General features: G+C 28.7%; 1 protein-coding gene across 2 annotated transcripts in view; it reads right to left on the bottom strand.

The window, feature by feature from the left end:
* Fs(2)Ket (Importin subunit beta Fs(2)Ket) overlaps positions 1 to 23,282 on the bottom strand; it is a 53,262-nt gene that overhangs the window by 18,718 nt on the left and 11,262 nt on the right. For both annotated transcript variants that reach the window (XM_043041885.3, XM_043041884.3), the window contains exons 4-13: positions 17,725 to 17,925; positions 15,672 to 15,884; positions 12,027 to 12,116; positions 9,002 to 9,112; positions 8,810 to 8,911; positions 8,519 to 8,690; positions 4,614 to 4,858; positions 3,749 to 3,879; positions 800 to 1,019; positions 567 to 714 (exon numbers count right to left, since the gene is read on the bottom strand). In XM_043041885.3, the coding sequence (XP_042897819.1) occupies positions 567 to 714; positions 800 to 1,019; positions 3,749 to 3,879; positions 4,614 to 4,858; positions 8,519 to 8,690; positions 8,810 to 8,911; positions 9,002 to 9,112; positions 12,027 to 12,116; positions 15,672 to 15,884; positions 17,725 to 17,925 (1,633 nt within the window). The remainder of the gene's footprint in view (positions 1 to 566; positions 715 to 799; positions 1,020 to 3,748; positions 3,880 to 4,613; positions 4,859 to 8,518; positions 8,691 to 8,809; positions 8,912 to 9,001; positions 9,113 to 12,026; positions 12,117 to 15,671; positions 15,885 to 17,724; positions 17,926 to 23,282) is intronic.

Below are 23,282 nucleotides of genomic sequence, written 5' to 3'. Positions count from 1 at the left end.
TTTTAAAATCACACATTTTAAATAAATAAAGTACATGAATTGAAATTTTGATTAAAACGTTGATAACATTCTGTTGATAAATTGTACATATTTTTCCAATAATTTAAAAATTGCTTTTGCAAATAACATTTTTAGATTTCTATTTTCAGCTTTTTTGATTTTACACCAAACTCATCCATGCGGCATACAGTTCTTTGATTTCCCAAAATGAGGTAGCGACAAAAGGGTAGAAAGTACAAGAGTTAATGCGTGCAGAAAGTTTTTTATTTTATCTAAGTCTACACCTAGCTATCATTATATATACTATAACTGACCATATTGTTAAACCAAAATTACGTAAAACTTGATAAATTTAATATGTTTCCTTAATGTAACAGGGGTGATTGTAAGCCCAATTCAAAAATCTGGAAAATTTCTGGAGTAATATCATTAATATCACTTCAAAAAATTAATGTCATCATAAATTTAAATCATCAATATTTTAAAAACAGCGAAAAATCCGGATTTTTTTTTCAAGCGCACAATCATCTCTGATGTAAGCAAAATTATAACTATAAAATCCTCACCTTCAACAAGCATTGACACAGCCATCAAGGCATCTTCTTGTACACCTCCAGATTTACCACTAGAGGAACTGAACATTTGCAACAATGCAGTCATTATGGCATCAGAAATTTTAGGTGCGTCTTCTTCAGTCATTTTTCGAAGAACACTCTTTAAGCAAAAGTCAGACATTAATACAAATAATTTATTTTGTTGAGTGGTATTACTCAAGATAAACAATTAAGTATAAATTTACCTGCAATGTGGCACACAACAAAGATTGCAAATCATTGTATTGTGCTCTATCTGATGTACTTTGAATGTGGCCTTCTAAAGCTAACACATGATTCAATCGCTCTAAAATAATCATTGTAGTTTTTTGAACCCATACATAGCAGTCTTTTGGACTATTTTTAACCAATTCCATGAGAGCTTCATAAGCAGCATTTCTTAAATTAGCTTGGTTTCCATCTGGTCTGTAAGACAATAAGAAAAAATCTTACTAACTTATATTAAAACAGTCATATACCAACACAAACTACTTATACTCGCACTAGAGATTTTGGACTGAATGAGCAAAATGGGATACTTTATTTGGTGTCATAGGTTATAAATGACATCAGAATCATGTATGTAGAATGTGTTCCGAAAACGAACGACCACCGCCCCCTGTTTTAACGAGACAAATAATTTTTGAAGGAAGGGAATAGCAACAGTAATAAATCCCTTTTTGGGAAAAGCCTGTCATTTTAGATGGATTATTTTTAAAATTATCAAAAACAAGTGAAGCCCTCAAGGAAAGTAAAATACTATCCAGTTTGGCTAACAAGTCTACGTAACTGTATTATCAGTTTTCAGAAAATAGAGAAAGAATTTTGAAAGAAATTGAGCACAAGAGAAATATTCAAGCATATTTTCGGTTTTAGTCACCAGCAAGATAACCTCATTTTTTGAAACGCTTTTCATTTTGGCTGTTTAAAATGTCTGAAAGAAATGTTTTATTAAAAAAAGAAGTTAAGAGTATAAAATACTTTTTTACTTTCATAAAAAGATAAAATGTTGAAATATGAAATTAGTATACATAAAATGAAGCAAGTCACTGAATGAAACATTTTAATTATTCTTGTTTAATTTTTAGTACTAACCTTGACTGCAAATTTAAGAATTTTTCAGCATAAAATAGCACAATTTAAAACTTCAGTATTTACAAAAAATTGAGTAATATGTTAACCAATTTTAATTTATTGGTCTAGCGACTATTACTAAATTAAGATGCAACATTAAAATTAGATATACATATAGTTAAATATTTTACTTTTAAAATTACATGTCCCCAATTTAAAGATTTAATCCATATGAAATTTTCAATATAACTTTCTATATAACTGTACAATTTAATAAAAAAAAGTATATCTTTATTTTTTCTCCAAATAAATTTGAAATTGATATATCCACCCATAAGTTAAACAATATCAGGATTTTATTTTTTGCATGAAAATTAATCAAGCAATATTTAAATACCAGAGTATATACCAAGGGTGATTATAAGCCCAACGCAAAAATCTGGAAAATTTATTCAGTAAAATCGTTAATAACCCATTTCAAAAAATTAATACCTTTACAAATTTAAATCACTGATATTTTCAAAACATGACATTCTAAATAAATTATATGCATCATAATTTGAATGAATAATTACGTGTAAGTTTACTTTTATTTCAAATCACATTTATTACTCTACCAAAAAAAAAAAAAAAATATTTGCAAATTAAAGCGATGTCAAGTGTAAATTCTAGATCTAATATTTTTAATAAAATATTATAATTAGCAAAAAATTCAGAAATCAGTTTTTTTTTTTCAGGAGCACAATCTCTGATATACCACGTAACTATGTATGTAGATATATAATAGTATGTTAGATTAAATAAAGTATACCAAAATGAAGAAATTCTTGCTTAATACACTGCATTCATACATGGCGCGATATTTTACTTCCTATAAACCTATCTTCCTATATACCCTTACAATTAACCCATAATAATCAAACTCAGCCATATATTATAGTATTATACCAAAGGCAGACGTGCCAACCTCGGAAAATGAAAAAAGAGGAGGCTTTCGAAAGGAAGAGAGAAATGATCAAGCAAAAGTGAAATATGCAAAATAAGACACAGAAGTTTTAAAAAAAAAGATTTGTAAATAACAACACTTTAGTCTTAAAAGAGACTTTATTTACTACATAAAGAATAATTAAAGTTATTGAACATATTGTTAAAATTATATACCAAAATTAAACAATAGTCAATATTAATATCTATAATACTGAATAGCAACAACAGTAAGGAAATTTATTTAGCTAATTCATAAATTGATTCAAGCTAGCAATCTTTTATTTAAAAAGAAATAAATAAATGGGCTAAACTATCTTATTTTTAAATATAATAAACAACAGTTTAGGTAACTAAATAACTACCTTTCTTTAAATAGAAAATTAGAAATTTCATTTTCAATAAAAAAATATTTTAGATCAATGATCAAAATTTTTAAAAAATTAAAACGTGCAGAAGGCACAATTCAATCCTCTTTCAGAAGCAATAACTCCAAGAAATTCTTCCGATTAAGCTTTTTTGAAAGAAGATAAGTATTTCGTATTAACTTTTTTTTCCGCCATTATATATTTCCATACCAAAAAACAAACTAACAAGACAGAAAAACGCATAAAAACAAACTCAGATTCGAAGTTGCTGATATTGACTTCACTTCACTGTACAACGAAAATGATCCGAAATTTTTTTCCAGCGCATACAGCGAACGTTCTTGCTTCCAAAAGAAGCCAATCACAAAGCAGTGCTAACAAAGAGAAGCCCAATTCAGCGGTTGCAGAAAGGAAAGGAGAAACAACTCCTTGATTGGCCAAGACATATGAACAACGTCACAACTCAGACGCATTGAGGCTGCAATTGATGAAAACTGCGTCCAGCGTAAAAAAAAAACCCGGAGATTTTCGAGAAAACCCCAGAGGAGAAAATAGCTTATACAAAACTGGAGTCTCCAGCCAAAAGCCGGAGGGTTGGCACGTCTGCAAAGGAAATTATTTTAGGTCAATTAGGGGGCCCACAATGTGATAGAGTAAATAACTCTTAACCTAAGATTTTACATCAACAAAAATACATATGATCACAACGGTAAGTTCAAGATTTTTTACCTTTCTGTTGTTTCCAGTAATTTAGAAACAATCACTTCAAAGTATCCAGATAGACAATAAGTATTTGGTTCTTGATTTTCATCAGTTGCATCAGCAGCCTCATACGCAGCTTCTGCCAAACTACTGAAAGCCTAAAATTTTTTAAATAAATATGTAAATATGTATAAGAAAAATCAAAAGCAATAGCAGAGGTCTGTCTAGGTTTTTTTTTCAAGAGGTACCTATTGTGAAAATTTAGAAATAATTTACAAAAATTATAGTAAAAAATTAACACAAAAATATAGTAAAATAAGAAAATATTTCAAAAATTGTTACTACAAATAAAAATAATTTATGACTGGTAAATTTCTACATATATTTTTCCCATATGTTCAAAAACAGTTTTGCTAATTGGCTTCAAATTGTATCTTAATTTAAAAAACCAAAAAACTAATAGTCCATAGTTAAATTTCAACTTGAATTTAATAAAAACATACATTTAACAGTACTAGCACTAAAAGTTATCTTCATTATGGGAACATTTTAGACTGGGTCATACAGAAAGGTTCACAGAAAAAAAAAATTTTTCATTAAAAAAAAAAAAAAGGTCTATCAGAATAAAGTAAGAATAATGTTTAAAATAATAGTTTGAACTTCGACTTTCCTACTAGCAGGGTCAACCTCGTCATTTCATTTTAAAAAACTCATATTTATGGTGCGATACAAACAATTAAATTTTAAGGAGGTGGGAAATCTTAGAACTTGCTTTTTCTTAAAACAACGTTTTTCCTTAAGTTGAATTTGTGAAGGTACCGTTAAACGGTAGTAAATTTGCACTGGACAGATCCCTGATTAGGAACAAAATAGAAATATAATATAAACTTACCCAGCAAACATTTGAAGCTACTCTAGGTTCGGCAGTTAATCCTTTAACCAAAGCTTCTAAAAGAGGTCTTAAATATATTTCATTTACTGCAGCTTCCGGATTGAGTTCGCAAACCCTTCCAATTGTCCAAGCTACTGTGTCTCTTACAACCACACTCTCATCTGCCATCAGTTCTATGAACATGGGCATTGCTTGCTCAACAACTGGTTTCAAATTCGTAGGATCTGGTCCTTCTAAAATACAACCTAGAAAACAAAAATACAGAGTTCAAGGTGCATAGCCAAATCCTTCAACAAAAAATAAGCACCTTTTAAGCACTCAAAAAATATTTTTAAGCACTATATACATTAATAACATGACTTTACATGATCATGATAAAATAACTAGTTTCTGACTAAGAACTCCCTTCTTGCCAGGGTTGGCAGGTTTTTGACATGTGACAGTTTAAACCAAGGTATAAACCGTCACGTCAAAAACCTATATTCATATGTGAAATTTAATTAATACATAAAATTTATATATTTTTTATAAAGGATAGTGTTTCTAAATATGTTCTAGAAAAAATACATTTAAAATTTTGAAGAAACACTTATATTTTGAATAGTAACCAAGATCTTGTACTTTTGAAAACTCACATCTTTTGTAATATTATATATTCATTTTCATGTGTTATTGAAAATCTGCAGTGATATTAAGAAATTTATTTACAACCAAATTTAGTGTATAGTATAGATTATACTAAAAATTAGACATTATGTATTTAATTAGGATAATTAAAAAATTTCCATAATAATTTGTTTAAATATTTCATGGATCAGTGACTAATGTTCTTCTGTTTAGTTTGACTTTTGTGATTGGTTGTTAGTTTTTCAGAAAAATCAGCAATTTTAAATCTTCAATTTTTTTAAAATTCATAATTAACATAAGACAATACAAATTTAAGTGCTTTCTGTTAAATACAGAGTAGTTAGTGTCGATTTACAGTATATTCAGCCTATTCATTTACTATGCTGAAAATTTAGTTTATTCAAATACTTGTGAATTTAATTTTGCTGAATACTATATAGTTTTGTTGAATATCTAAATATTCAGCTGTTGAATAATTACTTCTTTTTTTCAAGATATGCATTATTTGTATTCTTAATACAAGTGGAGAAAAAAAAATTAAGAGGTAAAAATTGTTTTAGAATGATAAGTATAATAATTATAAATAAATATAATAAACAATATGAATTATATTTATCATTATTCATAAATATAACTACTTTTAAATTCAAATTAACATACTGGATAATAAAGATATTCGGCATAACATTAAAAAAAAATTTTATACACTTGTATTAAGTTTGTGTTTATACAACATAACTTGTAAGTTCCTTATAAATATTAGTTATATGTTCCTTATATGTCAAAAATGCATAGTAATAAACTTTTAATTTTCTTAAATATCAAAAAAAAATTTTTTTCAAAATATAAATATTTAAACTATTTTTGTGCAAAATTTTTCTGCACATGCATTTGAATATAAATTTCTGAGATTTTAAATCTGTTATTTTATACTTGAATTTTAATTAAAAATATTTTAAAACCTGCTGATTACCTATAGTATAATTAAATTTCAATATAATGCATGGTTGGTAGTTTTGAAGTTTATATATTTTCTTGGCAAACTTCAGTTTTTGACGGTTTAAACCAGTATTATACCCTTGTCAAGTCAAAAAACACTTTTTGACGTCAAAAACCCAACCCTGCTTCTTGCTTATATTAGCCATTATAAAAAGATGAAGAGGTTTTTCAGTTCGATATCAGAGGGTGGAAAATAAAGCCTGAAATTGAGAATATCTTGCAAAACGCAGCAGAGTTGCACATGAGAGGGCAAGAATCACACCAAACCAGGGTTGGCAAGGTTTAGGACAGAATGGATTAATCCACGGTTTAAACCCTGGTTTAAACCGTCCTGTCCAAAACCCCTTTGTCCAAAACTGTCTTAAACTGTCCAAAACCCTTTTACTCAAATTATGTCACAATTTTATCTGAACAATATTTAAGAGGTAAAATAAACATAGAACTAATAACATATTGATAATTAAATATACTAGAGAATATTTGTTTTTAAAAGTATAATGTTTTATTAATATTGTTTGACTCTTCAATTTAAACAAAGGATGATTAATCAGTAATCAAGTTCAATTGGTCCTCTCATTCAATAGTACATAACTGAAGTTTGGCCTTGCCATACAGGTTAAAATATTAGGGACTAAGTGCTTGGTTCGTCATAAGCAGGTTTATTTATCTATAGTACTATTCAAGAATACTTTTATTTCATTCATGTTCAATTCTTTTAGCATAGTGGTGATACATCACCAGTGTCAGTAACTGAAACTGATGTTATGCCCTTCAAAACTGATAATACTTTTTTCAGTTATTTTGTATTTTCAATTTAAACTACTATATTATTTACATTTAAAAATTTTTTTTTTAAATAGATGTCTTTTTTATCATCCTGTGATGCAGAAATTATAACATTTTTTTAAAAAAAATATTGTGAAAAATAAAAGGTTAATTTTTGAACAAATTTAGTATTTTTTTTTAAGAAAAATTATTATTTTTTAATATTGCCATATTTATCCTTATGCAAAAATATTATTTATCAGTATTAAAAGCATATTTGTATTTAAAGGATTAGGTATTCACTTTTGTTGTTCAATGAATTATGGAGCTTCAAAAATTATAAACCTTTTCCTATTATATTATATTATTTTCTTTTAATAAGTTATAGTAAAATGTATAAAAAATATCAAATATTTATTGATACATGCAATTATTATGTGTACAATGGTTACACCTATAGAATTTTAACCTTTTACCAAAGTTCAAGATTTTGGACACTTTAAGACAGTTTAGGACAGTTTTACCCAGTTTAAGACAGTAAAACCCACGTATCATGTCCAAAACCAGTTTAGGACGTCCAAAACCCCAACCCTGCACCAAACCCCCCAGTTCAGTAGGACTGGGGGGGGGGTAAATTTATTATAATTGCTAATTAACTCCTTAACTTGTGTGCTCAAGTTAATTCGAGCATGTTAAACAGGCCAAACTGTACACATTCGAGATAATTTGAGCCACATTGTATTTTATGCTGCTATGATTTTTCACACTTGAATATAATCGAGAATTGAAAATAATATGAAAGTTAAGTAAAAAATAATTTCATTGATATTTATCATTTACATAGGATTGTAAGCTATAACACTTATTTATTCAAGAATAAAATATAGCCTTTTTCCATGGAACAAAAGGGAAAGTATATCAAAATTGTCCACCAAAAGAAAAGTTAAACGAGGAGCAGCAACGGAAACCTTGTTCTAAAATGTTTTACATTTAAAAAAAAAAAAAATTTATTTTTTTCAAAAAATCTGTGCATAAAGGGGTCAATGAAGATAAAACTAACTAGCCTTTACCACTGACTTGAGCACCAGGGTCACATTAATAAGCAAAAATATAAATGAACAATATTTACGATAAAAATGATTGCTCCCTTGCATTTTTTTATGTATTAAACTTTTTAATAAAATCAAAATTAGCTTTTAAAATTGCAATATTTCTTTCACCAGGAGCACTTTTTTATATACAGACTAATTTAAATAACTGAATATTTTTTATTTTTTCTGAAAAATTACAGAAATTGCTTTGTGCAGGTTTTAAAATTGACTGGTTAAAATACTATAAAACACATCAGAGATGAATGTAGAGTAAAATGAAGCAAAAACCAAAACTAGTTACATGAGACCGATTTAAATCAAACGTACATGTGCATTTGTACAACTAATAAAATCCTTATTTGAATAGAAAAAAGTATATATTTTTAGATGTTAAGAAGAAATTAATACAAAAAAAAGCCATACCAAATGCCATAACAGCAGCATCTCTATAGCGCCAATCAGGATTTTTTATATTATTTTTAACAAATGGCAAAACATGACAAACAATATCATCTTCACAACAAGCAGCCATCAGCATAAGACATACACCAGCAGCTTTAGAGGGAATCCAATCATCTTCATCATCATGCTCTTCCTGAAAATTTTGTAATAAATTTCAATATAAATTGCAATTAAATAACATTTCTGGTTTCTATTTTTTTAATGAAATTCATTAATATATAACTACTTGGTTATCAAAAAAGTGAAACAAACCTGTTTAGTCAGAGTCTGCATTAGAATTGGTACTAAATATTGCAGTGCACCTTTCGCATAGAACCGTGATGTTCGAGCGGGAGGTCTACCTTGTTCAGAAGCCTGAATTTGACCGGGGGGAAAAAACATAACAAATTAACACATAACAAAAATTATTTATTAGTAATTGAAATTAATTTTAATCATATTTACCTCAGATGCTTCAATATCCAAGTCAACTTCCTCATCACAGACATTGCTCCAAAATTCAATACCCTGGAGTGCAACTTCATCAATATCACTTTTCATGGCTTCCATCGTAATCTGAAAGATTTTTCACTCAATGATTAAAACAGACAAGCTAAATTTTTATTTTAAAGAAACTTAAAAGACAGGGTAGGTAACCAGATTTTTCAACAAAAAATAAGCACCCTTTAAGCACTCAAAAAATATTTTTAATCACTTTCCAAAAAATGATTAATTAAAATCTGTGCATTAATTTAAAAAAAAAAAATCTATATCGTTTAAAGTTTTTAATTTATAATCAATAAAATTCAAAAACTTTACAGAATCATGATAAAATAACTAGTTATTGCAGAGATATTTGTAAAAATCATGCATTTTTTTGTAATTTAGAACGACAATCAACACGGCAAAGAAAAAATGTCTCTTTAAAAGATACCTAAATAAAGAAAATACCTTAAGAGCTTCTAAAAAACAAATCAAAATTAAGCACCTTTAAACACTTTTTGAAAAGCACCCTGAAAGAGGACTAAAACCTTTGTGGAGGGTAGAGCTAAACATTAAACGAATTGTAGGCAGTGAAACCTGCTAAAATGACCTCTGTATCCCAGTGGCAGAATCACAGCGACTTGGCGAAATTGTCACAGAACATTGCTAAGTACTTGTAGTTCCTTAAACGTCAAAGTGGAGTTTTACTTGGGAAATAAAAATTTTAGTTTTCTTTTCAGCAAAATTTGGTTTTTTCTCCCCCTCTCTGCAGAATTAAATAACAAATATGCCTTTTTTGCACATCGAAGAGAAAAAAATACAAGATTTTTCAATTCTCATTTAAGAATTAAAAAAAAAAGTTGGATGTAACTGGCTTCAACAAAAACTTCTAAGTAATCGCGAATCAAAATCGCGAAAGTTTTAAAAGATAGTTCACTCCAAGAAACTATGTTCTTTCATTAATTTTTTTAAAGACACCATATTTTATATATGACTGGGGATTTTATTACATATTCGTAGCAGAAAAAAGTATGGTACTTTGCTTTTTTTAAAAACTTGGTTAAAATAAAATAGATTCAATATTTTTAAAACAATATTACTAACATGAATATTTTAAAATGCTCATTTGAGTCTCTACTTTAACCCTTATCCCTCACAACTTGAGCCAATTCCATTGTAAATATATGTTGCGTTATGTTGTGTGTAAATATATGAATATGTTATCATTTTCCCGCAACTATTACTACTAATTTTCATAAGGTTTTTTAAAATCAGAATGTCTTATCGCTCAGTTATTACTATAGAGTAGGGGTGTAGAAAGCTTGAGAGCCCGCGGGTAAAATGCGGCCCACAAAAGAATTTTTTTTTTTTTGAAAAATATAAAAAATTTTGAATCACATATTTGAGTCAAGTAAATCTGTTTCTCGATCTCTTACTTCACCATAATAGCTTCAAAATTTTACATGGTTTTTAAAAGATTCAATACTTTAAATACAATATTAAGATACGTGAATTTAGAATTTGAGTAATCAATTTTTGCCAGGTATTATTTTTGACAATTTCATCTCAAATCCAAGTGATTTTTCCCATAAATTTTGATCAATTGAAATATATTTTATTTGAATTTGCATTAATCATCAAAATATGCATTTATTGAATTATCTTTTCTATTTTCATTCTGCGAAGTGAACATTTTTTTAAAAAATTGTTCTAAGTGATAAGACAAAAAAAAAAAAAAAAACATTTCTTTTATCCATTTTTATATTTTATAATATGCAAGAATATCTCCCATAAAATCAAAAAAATATTACATAAACAATTAAGAAAATTGTATATGGTTTTGTATGAGTAAGCAAATTTTTTTTTTTTTTAACTTTTGTAAATACAATGCTTCAGTTACTTTAAATTAGTAATTGTTATTATTAAAAGTATTACACAAAAAGATATTTGTGCGAGGGAGCTTAGTCAAAGAAAGACTTAAAATAATTATGCTACAGGGCTTTCTATGTTAATTATCTGTCTAGGTTGATCTTAATGATTGGGTGCCACAAACAATAAAATTTCTCAGGCTGACCACTTATCTTAACAGATAAAACTTCTGTCTGTTTAGACATTAAAAGTGGTTAATAAACAGGCTTCACTGTAAGAAAATTAAATAAAATAAGCAGACAAGCTTTTTACAACTTTTCAAAAACTTCATATTATTAAGTATGTGCCCATAAAGATCCTACAAAAAAAAAAAAAAAAAAAAAAAAAAAAAATTATATATACAGGGGTCTGTCCAGGCCGAATTTACTACCGTTTAGCGGTACCTTCACAAATTCAACTTGAGGAAAAACGGTAGTTTCACAAATTCAATTTTAGGAAAACCGGAAGTTTCACAAAATACTTTTTCTTAAAATTTTATTTTTGTATCCCTTAAGAAACGATAAATCCATATTTTTGTGTTGATTTTTTAATATAATTTTTAATTTTTCACAAATTATGTCTAAATTTTCACAAAATAGGTACCTCTCAGAAAAGCCTAGACAGACCCCTGATATATATATATATATATATATATATATATATATATATATATATATATATATATATATATATATATATATATATATATATATATATATATAACTCATTTTCAAAAGAGCTACAAAAAATAATTTTTACTTAAGAATGAAAAGAATAAAGATTATGAATATAGATGACAGAAAAAAAGTTACATTAGCATCATTTCCATCACCATTACCCCACCCATCCCCTTATTTCTAAGATTACACAGTTAAAAAAAAAAGGGGGTCAAAATCTAAACTATCTTAAATAATGAAAATAACAAACATCTAAACAATTTTGGTTGCACTAAAAGATTGCACAGCAACATAATAAGAGTAGAAAACATAATAGTAAAAAAATAATAAATAAAAAAACATAAGGTCAAGAAGAAACTATGCAGAAACAGACAAAAGTACTTTTGAATAATTTTAGATACAAAAACTATTTTATATCTTACAGCAAAAAGAGCAGGCCCCATATAAGCTTCCATGTACTGATAGTACAAAGACATAATTTTTACTAAGCACTGAAGAGCAGCAACTTTAACCTAAAAAAATTAAAGAAAAATACATATGTTAAATGTAGCTCTTACAATAACACAATAAAAAAAATTTGACAAATAATAAACAAAGAAATCTGACAGTATGTACTCAAACAGTGACAAAACATTTTGCACAAAACAATACACGTTGCTAATATTTGCTACAAACATTGTTCTATAATTGCAACGGAATATATGGCACTAATCATTGCATTACAAAAATCAGCCATTTATCAAAAACTACAATAGCAAAAATTCATTAAAATCAGTATCACTTTTTCATAAAATAAAAATAAAAGCTTTTGGAGAGAAAGAAAAAATTCATACCCTCAAAATACCCATCTCATAAATTCATAGTGATCTTTTCCCTGAAAATTTTTGAGTTTTCTTAATTCTTAAATTCTGAAAGACGTGTAGCATATAGATCAAATTTCAGTTTCTCTTTTGCCAACCTTGAACTAAAGAAATGAAGCTACAAGTGTAAAATACCACCTCTTGGATAAATTGTAGAGTTAGAGAAAAATAAATTAAATATACAACTGGAAAATATTGCAAATGAAAATAGTAGTTGGAAAAATCTATTGAAATGAGAGGGAAAAAAACTAAATGAATGAGGGTATAGTTAATCTTACATTTTATAATTTTGTAGTGGCAACATGCCTAAACAAAGATTTAAGAGATTAATGATGAATTTGAAACGAAACCTATAAACTAAACAATTTAATGTAAAACTGCCATACATTTTCAAGCAATGTTGAAATCTTTTGTTTCAAATTTTGTAGATCAAAATAACACTATGCCAATTTTTTTTAATATACTGCGGATGTTAAATCAAAGTAGAAAATAAATTATAACTTAAAATAAAATATGAATATAATAATTCAGATTTTAGTTTACTTCAGTGTTTCCCCGAAGTGTGTTACACGTACCTCCAGGGGTTCTGGAACTGTTTAGTGGGTGCACGGTCTTATGTGAAATATCTTGCAACGAACGAAAATTTCAAAAAATTTTATTTAAAAACAAAGCTAGCCATGAAAATTTCGTTTACATATTTTTCTATTGGCTATTTTTAGCAGAGTTAGCAGTTGATAATTAGTGGTGTCAACAGCCAGTTGTGATTTAACTTTCGTCCAATTTTTTTTATCACAGCAAAAACAATACATCCTTCTCACTGATGCAAATAAGCTTATTAACAAAACTTATACCAAAAAAGAAAAAGCATATTTTTAAAAAAATACATTCATTTTTATTTTAATTAGTGGTACACAGCGTTACGAAAGATTTAGAAAGGGAACACAAAAGCCATAAGTTTGGGAAACACTGGTTTACTTGATTACTGTAACTTTGAAACCTTTTAGTTTTTTTCTCTAATTATTAACATGCAGATTCTCAAAATCAGTTACCATAGGAAAATCAAATATCTCCAGAACGAGTGGGATTTTAATAAGCAACAGGCACTGTCAAAGTTAAATAAAAGAACTTTTTGCGAACAGAAAATCTCAACTAAAAAACAAAAACTTTCTGCACGCATTAATTGTAATTGTACAATATAGGTGAACAATGTTCACCTATATTATACAGGTCTGGGCAGTGTAGTGAATACTTTATATTTTTCCACCCTCTTATCAATACATTAACTAAAAGGTAAAAAATGAACTTTCTAATAGAAAAATCTACTTATCTTTTGTTACACAGGACCTTAAACAAAAATAACTTATGCTAAAATTAAAATTAATTAGATCTACATAAAAACTGCAATTTTGTAAAAGGGATCTTAAAAAGTATGAGTATAAAGTTAAAGTATGAATCTTTAGGATACATACAAGCTGGACTAAAATAATTATTATGACCAATAAATAAGCCTAGCTTAAAAACAAAAGAACATTAGAAAATTGACAAAGTAACACATATCTACACAGACATTGTGAATTAGTCAACACCAATATGGTATATACTTCTTGGGTAAAAAATTCAGTTTCTCATAGAAAAAAAAAACTAATTTTGACACAAGAGGTGCCCAGCCATACCCCATTCTCTTTTACGTGCAATTTTTTAAAGAAAATTTTGATATTAATTATAAAAAAGCTGTCTCAAGTCTAATAACTAGCCAGTAAGTAAAAAAACTTGTCATCTTTTAATTTGAATCCTCATCTAAAAAGGTCAACTGAAATAAATAGGTTATTGCCCTTATTAAAAAGAAATATTTTCACTCAAAAATTTAAGTTAGGGGAAGAAACAATTTTCATTGTGAAAATAGATTACTTTCTTTTACAGAAAAGATAAGAAAAAGTTATGTACTTTCAATCACACACATTTATTTAAACACATCATAATTAGACAATATATATCTATATATATAGATATATATATATATATATAGTGATAACTCGAGATACGAGTGTAATTCGTTATGTAACCTTGCTCGTATCTCAAAACAATTTTTCCTGTTGAAATGACATTAATCCGCTCCAGCCCCAAAAATGCTACACCCGATTGTTTTTGTTACGTGTTTTTGAATAAGAAAAATGTATTTATAAATGACAAATATTGCATAAAATCATAATAAAAGAGAATGTAAAGCAAAAAAAAAAAACTGGTTTTATAAAGTGTACATACATATTTGTATTTTGGTCACTTAAATGCAACTTACACACAACTTAAATGCTACTGTATGCTTAATTTTAGTTACTGCTTTTTCTCTTCACTGGTCTTTGCTTTTTTAGCCGGATTAAAAAAACTGTCCAAGGGGGTTTGTATCTTCTTCCGCTTCAGAATGCTGCAGAAATGAGTTAGGCAAGTGTCATTAAATAACTCCGATGCACAACCAGTTGCAACTTTTTCGGGGGTTTCTTTTCCATGAACTGTGAAATTCTCTCCCTCATTCGCAAGAACTCCTAGCTCACTTGTAGAGATAACCTCCTCCACCTCTGACTCTTCCTCAAAACCAATTTCTCGCAGAAGCCCCGAATGCTGCTGTGACTGCAACTCTTGTAATTCCTCGGTCGTCAGTTCCTGAGAGTGCTCCTCGACAAGCTCGTTCATGTCTCTCTCACCCATTACCAGGTCCATGGATTTTCCCTGAGACACAATATCTTCCTCCACTGGCACCTCGGGTTTGAATCTTCGAAGCTACAGACTCAGGCCACAGTGCAATTTTTCGGCTACAGACTCGATCAGGCCACAGCTTCTTCCATGCAGTGGTCAAGGTCCTCGTTGTAACACTCAGCCAGGCCTGATCAATAATTCTGAAGCATATCACAATGTTAAAGTGGTACTTCCAGTACTCTCGAAGGGTGAGGTTTGTGTACTCTCATTTCAAAGCAGCGCCGGAACCTTAGTATATAGCTTTTTAAAATCAGAAATCTCCTGCTGATCTATGGGCTGCAGGATAGGAGTGGTGTTAGATGGTAGATAGAAGACCTTTATAAACTTGAACTCTTCGAGGATGTCATGTTCGATGGGTGAGCAGGAGCATTGTTGAGGATGAGAACGGCCGTTCCTCGTATCTCAAAACAATAACTTCGCTCTACATTAATTATCAAAACATGTTTTTAAACCCACCTTAGTATCAGCAGACTGAGTAGCTTCACACACGACCTGCATGATGAAATGCCTCTCAGATTCCTTCTCAAAGTTGGCTTTGGTAAATTCTAAAGAGTTTAGAAGTGCAGTTGTTGCTGCTAGCTTAACATGATCACTAGGTTCATCTTTTCTAATCCCATGAACAATTGCAGTCAGGATGTCATTTGATTGTGAAACAAGAACATCTGGTTCCTATATTAAAATAGCAAGATATATTTGAAAAAGAATTTTTATTGAATATATTTTTCATACTTTTTTCATTATGTTGTATTTGTTTAAGTCAAAATAAGTGAAATATATTATAGATAGCATTTCAATAAATTATGGTTACGAATTACAGCATTAAACACCAGTGTTTTTCTGCGTTAGGGTAAAATCTTTTAAACACAGCTTGAACAATAATTTTTCTAATTCGCGATTATTTGCTGTAATTTAAAACTAAGAGAAACAGTTATTCATCCTTGAGTTATTTATCATTAATAAAATTTATAGATTTTATAAATTACTTTAATTTAAAAAATCAATTAATAACTAAAATATAATTTTGCTCAAAATAACTAAAATATATTTTTTTTTCATAATTATAGAGTCAGAAATACAGATAAAAGGCAATCTACAATTATAGAAAACATAATAGTAATTGTCAAAAGAGCTAGTAAACTTAAACAACAAATATGAAATTATGTACGTAGTAACAAAGCAACTTATACACATGTGATTATAGGAAGAAATTATCTGAAATTTTTTTAAATTTAATTTATTACTATTTTTTTTCCTCTTCTCTTGAAGGTAAAAGATATAATTTTTATGCACAAAAAAAACATATATATATATATACAAGATTTAAAGAGAAAAGAAATTTTTTGTTATCTAATAAGATTGAAATACATATTTACGATACTAATAGTGTTGAAAAAGGATTACTGAAATACGTGATTCAAGATTTATATGACATAATATCATATTAAAAATTAATTGGAGCCAAATAAAAAAGGGGGATAAATGTATCACATTGATTAATTAATTCTTCTGTTACACATCAGAATTAAACAAAATTGCTACTCATTAAAACCTAAATTTTAAAAAAAAAAGTGAAAACACCATTTTTCTAGTTAATAAATCAGTTCAATTAATTAGTAGTTAATCAATGCAGCAAAGCTATTATGAAATATGAAGTTACGTTTTTCTCGAACAAATCCGCATAAAAAAAAGTAGTTATTGCGTGTGCATGAGAACTTAGAAAAAAATATGGTGCTGGTAAGGTTGGAACAGTTAACTAGATTTTACACTATTAGCAAAATTAAAATTTCAGATTAGCGGAACTGTGATAAAACTTTGTTGTTGAAATATAAAATTTTGATTCGCGGAAGTCTGTGAATCAACAGTCTTGAGATTCACAGAATTCTGCAAAACAGCTGAAGAATTGCATGCCTGAATTCACGTTAAAAATTTAACTATGTTGTTTCAAAATACAAAAATAGTACCATAGATTCAAGGAACTCCCCGTTTGAAAAAAATAGAAGGTATAGTTTTTTTCACCATTTAATCCATAGCAAACTTAATATTTTTATAGAAGACTCAATTTTTAAAGACTATATTTTCACTTTACTTAAAATAGTAATAAGTTTTTAGAATCCCAATCAAATATTTGAAATAGATATATTTGCAAATAGTTTAACACTATGCTAAAAGCAACATTAAAAACTTAGTATTTTTACAGAAGACAATTTTCTCCGCCTGAAACTGTAATAGGTTTTTTGAAACCATCACAACTAAATAATTTAACAAAATCGATTTTTCACTTAGGACAAAAATTTAACTTTTGATTGACTTAAATTATCATACAAAGTTAGATAGCTTTTGATAGACTTTAGCAAAAATTTTGGGTTATTAATACTTTTCGAAGCCTTGTCAAAAAGAACTGCTGTAAAAAATAGAACAAATTTTAAGAAAGCCTGTAAAAATAACTATTTGGTTAGTCTACAAACATTTCTCTATGCCTATATACAAATAATACAATAGGTAAGCTTACTATATCCTGACAGATGTATCCTATTGCTTCTAGTGTTGCCTCTTTGGTCATTTCAGTGGAGTTTATGTTAGTTATATTCTGTGTAAGTAATAAAATGAGATCTGGCCATTCCCCACGAGGTAACTCAGCAACAGCAATATAAGCTACACACTGTGCAGCAGAACTAGGTCTGAGAGTTTCTGTTCCTAAGGCAGATAGCACCTACAAAAATAATAAATAAAACAAAAATAATTAACTACACTGAGGAATAAATAAATTGTGGAAATATTTTTAACATGGCAATTTAAATTATGTAGGCCATTTGCAGTTGATCTAAGAAAAACAACTAAAACAGAAAGAAAAAAAAATTATTCTATTTTAATAGTAATTTTTCAATAATAACAGCAAAGATTTGCCCTGACAAAAGATCATTGCAAAATTTCAAATGAAAAGGAACGGAACTTAAAGGCAGACGTGCCAACTCTCCCGCATTTTGCGGGAGTCTCCCGAATTTTGAGTTATTCTCCCGCCCTCCGGAATTGATTTGAAAAACTCCCGAATTTTACTGCGATCGACGGCCAAACTCAAAATTACCTAATTTTTCCGCGAGTGCAAAGGTAAGTTTTTCTTTCAGCTTGAATTCCATCCCCTCTTATCAAACTACCATCTGCCTGAAGCGTAGCTGAACATGCTTTATTTTCCCCCCTCTTCAACGTTACCTCTTAACACTCCTATTTCACCCGCCCCCTTACACTAGGGGCGGGTGAAATCTTCCTCTTCTTTCCTGTGGAGTTGAATGCAATGACGTCACATGTCGTTATCGAGTGACGTCCGTTCAGGAGTGGGGAAACTCGTACTCTCGATAGTTGGAATTGATATTGTATCTTGCTGTTTTTATAGTTTTTAATGCATATTTTTCCACGGTTGGCAACAAGCTCGTAAACTAGCAACGTGATATCAATTATTCGTTTAGTCTTCGTATATTTAAAAAAAAAAATTTCAAGGATGTCTTAAGTCGAAACGGAAGTATGGATCAATTTCAACAAATCATGTACCAATGACTTTAGCAAGACTTAATTGCGGAGAGCTAAGTCTGCAACTCTTTTTTTCATGCATACAGTAGAGAACCATTTATCTGGTATCCAGATAATCCGGAAAAAAAATTTGCTCGGTTCTCCCGCCATTTTGAACTAAAACGATATGAAAAAAAAAAGCGGAAACTGGACTAATCCTTGAAGTTGAGTAGAGGAAAATGTGAGGAAGGGAAGAATTTTTTTCCCCGTTTACCCAGAGAAACGTCATTTCTTCCGCGACCTTGAAGATTTTAGATCTTTATTCTCTTTTAGGTCGTTAAACTCAAAGGAGTGGCATGATGATTTCGTTTGCTAGTTTGATTTACGAGGGGGTGGGGAAAATGCATTCATTGCACATGCATATCAGTGAACAGAAGATGAAAGAGAAAAATATATTTATCTATTTGACATCGATTAATAAAAATAAAATGTTTTTCTTTTGAATAAATTCTGATTCTTTGGAAGTGCGGTATCATTCGCAAGTTTTTCTTGATGTGGAATCACACCTGCTTTAATTAAAAATCGCGTTTTTATAAAAAAAAAAAAAAAAAAAAAAAGGAGAATTGTTTATTAATTTAAGCATACAGTTATTTTATGAAGCAGATTGCAGTTTCGTTTTTCTGATTCCACTACGTTTTTTTTTTTCTTTTTCATGATAAATTTTGCACTCAATAAAATTATTTGTATTACCAAATTTTTTCATTAGTTTTTTTTTTTTTTTTTAAAGTCCGTTGATCTTGCCTTGTTCTAGGTTTTAATATTTATGCTAGTGCCGTTTTTTAACTATCGTTTCGGTTCGATAATTTTCAAGTGTTGTTTTTATTTAGATTAATAGGTTTTCCTTTTATTTTCGCCCCCCCCCCCATGAAATATATTGCGTTATTTAATCATTGGTTTTGTTTATTAGTTGATTTAGGAATCGTAATTATTTTTTAAACTTGTTTTTCTTGTCTAAACTTGCAAATTTTTTTATTCTTTTAAATTTTATTTTTCTACAATTTTTTTCCTTTTTAGATTTAGGAGTGCTTTTCTTTTTTCTCTTACTTTAAAATGTGTTTACATTTTTTCCTTGTAATTTGGGTTTGATAAAACATCGATTAACGACACTTTTTTGTCGATCCAGGAAACCGGGAAATTAAGACATCCGGGATAGCGATGGTCCCGAGCATCCCGGATAATTGGTTCTTTATTGTACAGACATTAGTATTGAATTGGTTTTTTAAAATAAAATACTTATTCAATTTGTTTATTTTTTAAAAGTTTTTGTGTATTTTTATTACAGTGTCAAGGGTTTTTGAATAATGTTTTATTAAGGAAATGGTATTTATTTAAAGAGTATCTACCTAATATAGTTTTGTGTTGCTAAATCTGTGTTTAATTATTTTATTTCCATTTAATATTTTTAAACAATTATTGCTCTATTAGTGTGTAAAATTTCTTGCATTCTTATATTTAATAAATTTTTTACTTAAAATTCCTTAGAAGTGCCAAATGTTGCATACCATGCACCTTTTTTTACCCCTCCTGAAATCTCCTGAATTCTTGTTAGGGAAACTCCTGAATGTTAATTTTGCTAGGTTGGCACGTCTGTAAAGGGTATGGTCGAAAACATAAGGCAGTGTAAAAGTTTGATGCAATTGAATTGCAAATTACTTGATTTTCTGTTGATTTGCATAATTTATAAGGCATCGATGCATCAGAAATTTACCAATATAAACAATGTTTCCAGATGTATCGTTGGCAACGGCGACTACACGTGCCAGGTTAAGCATTATTTCGTATAGTACAACGATGGTTTCAAGTGCACGTGATGAGCACTTCTCCTGGCCATTAAATCCATAACTGCAAGCTCAGTGCAAAGAGCTTTTTTTCATTATGAATAGTAATGAACTAAATTAAAGATAGGAAGGGGTGACTGGGAAGTTTCGTGCATTTTAGCGTCAGCTATTCCTAAGTTATCAATTTCTCTCAGCAAAGTTTTTATTTTTCTGTTTATGAAGACATTTATAAATGATCTCAATGTGCATTTTAATTTTGGTTCTTATATTCATGATTACTTATTTAATGACATAAGCAGAGGTGAACTAATTTTGGTTGCAAGCCCTCCTTCACAAGATATTAAAATTTTTAATGTATCATGTCGACTTGAGATTTAATCATTTAAAAATATATATTATATATATAAAACTAACTCAGTGGCGCGACAGCCCATTAAGTGGGCCAAGGCCGACTGTGCCCATCTCAGTTTTCTTGACCTTGGGCTCTGGGGTGCGGGAGCATATGTTCCGGTCAGGTGGTCAGCCGAACGCGGAACCCCCAGTGTTAGTTCCCAAGCATGCTTGGTACTCATTTTATCGACCCACTGAAGGGATGAAAGGCTGAGTCGGCCTTGCCCGGCCCAAGGGTCGAACCAAGGACCTGTGGCACGACAGCGCGAAGCGATACCGCATATTATATATATATTGTTGATAATTAGATAACTTATGGCATTTTTTGTAAGGTAACTGATTATTGAATTTATTACAATATAATTGCCTCAATTTATCAATCAAAAAGTCCAAGAATTTGAAATTACACAACACCAAATGTAAAATATTAGTGTAACGATACATCACAATGCCGAAATCTAAACATCGCCCAGTGCTACTAATTTTTCTCAAATTTAAGAAAAAACACTGATTTTGAGATCTTTTAAGAAGTGAGAACTACATTGAACTAACTCTAAGGAGATAAATTTTTTCAATCAAAACTGAATTAGATAAAATTTTAATAGTCAAGCCAGTGGACAAAACAAAAGTTTCTTTTTTTTTTCCTTCCTAACTTCGCTTTTTTGTCACAAAACAAAATAAAGATCTCTAAAATTGAGAATAAAATTTAATAAAAAAAAACCTATAAACACTTAAAGTATGCTTAAAAAAAGTAACATATAAAAATTAGTTTCTGTTCTTAAAAAATTACTCCAATATTGTTCAAAACGAGAAAATCAGAATGCATACACCAAATCATAAAAATATAATAGTCATCATGCCATTTTCATGCACTCTCACTAAAAAGAAAAATTGCATAACATACTCATTGAAATAATAAATGCATAAAAAACCAGATATCATTGGCTCTCATTAAATGAAATAAAGTTTTTAAAAGTTCTTACCTGTACCTCATCCAACAATATTTACAAATAATATTTATCACCACTTCTTAATTTTGTTTTGTTGTTACTTTTTTGTTTTGATTGTTTATAAATTAAAATTGTTTTTTGTATCATATTATTAAATAACATATTTTTAATAAATATGCAATATTTTACGAAATATTCAGAAAATTAAAACAATTAATTTGTTTTTTGTCCTACAGCTGAAAAAATTTTTGGTTAAAAATATTTAACAAAAAAGGCAACCTAACAATTTTAAAAAAAAAATTTGGGTGAAGTTACAAAAGCAACAAACTTCAAATTATTAGATTCATAGGTTCAAAAGCTGAAACCAAATCTGTTTCAATGTATTAATTTAAATCTTTTATACTATGTTTCCCCTTAAGTTGGCACTGCAGGGAAGGGTAGGGAATGTAATACTCCGCCTTTGAAAAGTAGTTCTTCACTATTTTGGAATTAATTGCAGTTTAAATGCGTGTACAAATATAAATAAATGTTGCATAATAAGAAAAGTTTATCTTGAAATATTGAAAAGTTTTTCATGTTTAAATGAATTTAACTTATAAATACCTTCTCAGTAAAGCGAATGTACAAAGAAGGTGTTTTAGTTTGGAGCTGAATTAGTTTTCAAGGCCAAGGAAATTAACGCGTTGGCTATGTTTTTACACTGGTCAGCCAGCTCTTTCCATTATCCTTGCCTTTGCCTAAGTGTCCTATCTCTTGCGTAGTTCTTATTTCGCTTCACGCACATCACTTAATTGTTAATTTGTTTTGTTTTTTTATTAGTTATTAACTGTTAATCAATTTTTTTACAATGTTAATCTACAATTTCTTGTTTCTTACTAGTTATTTATTATGAGGTCGATTTTTATAGTTATTGATTTTTTTGTTGCATTAATTGTTAATTTTTTGTTGTGATTCCTTGCTAGATTTTCTTTTTTTGTTGCTAATTACTAATTGTCAGCATGTTTTTCTTGTTAGTTTGTATTATTTTGTTACTTATTAATCAATAGCTTTTTTTTCTCTTGTAAGTTATTCATCTTTAGCTTGTTTAAATATATTTCAGAAAAAAATTACTTTTATAGCAAAATAAAAAAAAATTTGCAGAAATTTTTTATTTATTTTTTATTTATAAAAAAAAACAGTAAACAGGTATGATATTTTACATGATCAATGATTTCCTGCCTGAGTTTACTTTTTTTCCCTCACAAAACACCAAAGTGGGATAAATTAATGTAAATTAATCCACAAAAAAAAGTTGCATATAAATATATGAAACAAAGTATTTATGAGCATCTTAGCTTTTTTTTTATTAGATTTAAGCAACAAAAAAAAAAATCTTTTTAAATATATAT

This window comes from Parasteatoda tepidariorum, chromosome 7 (genome assembly GCF_982258835.1).
Source record: "Parasteatoda tepidariorum strain Cologne lab strain chromosome 7, Ptep-v5.0, whole genome shotgun sequence".
Lineage (NCBI taxonomy): Eukaryota > Metazoa > Arthropoda > Arachnida > Araneae > Theridiidae > Parasteatoda > Parasteatoda tepidariorum.
Note: the sequence above shows the minus strand (reverse complement) of the source record. Positions and strands in the feature narration are given on the sequence as shown.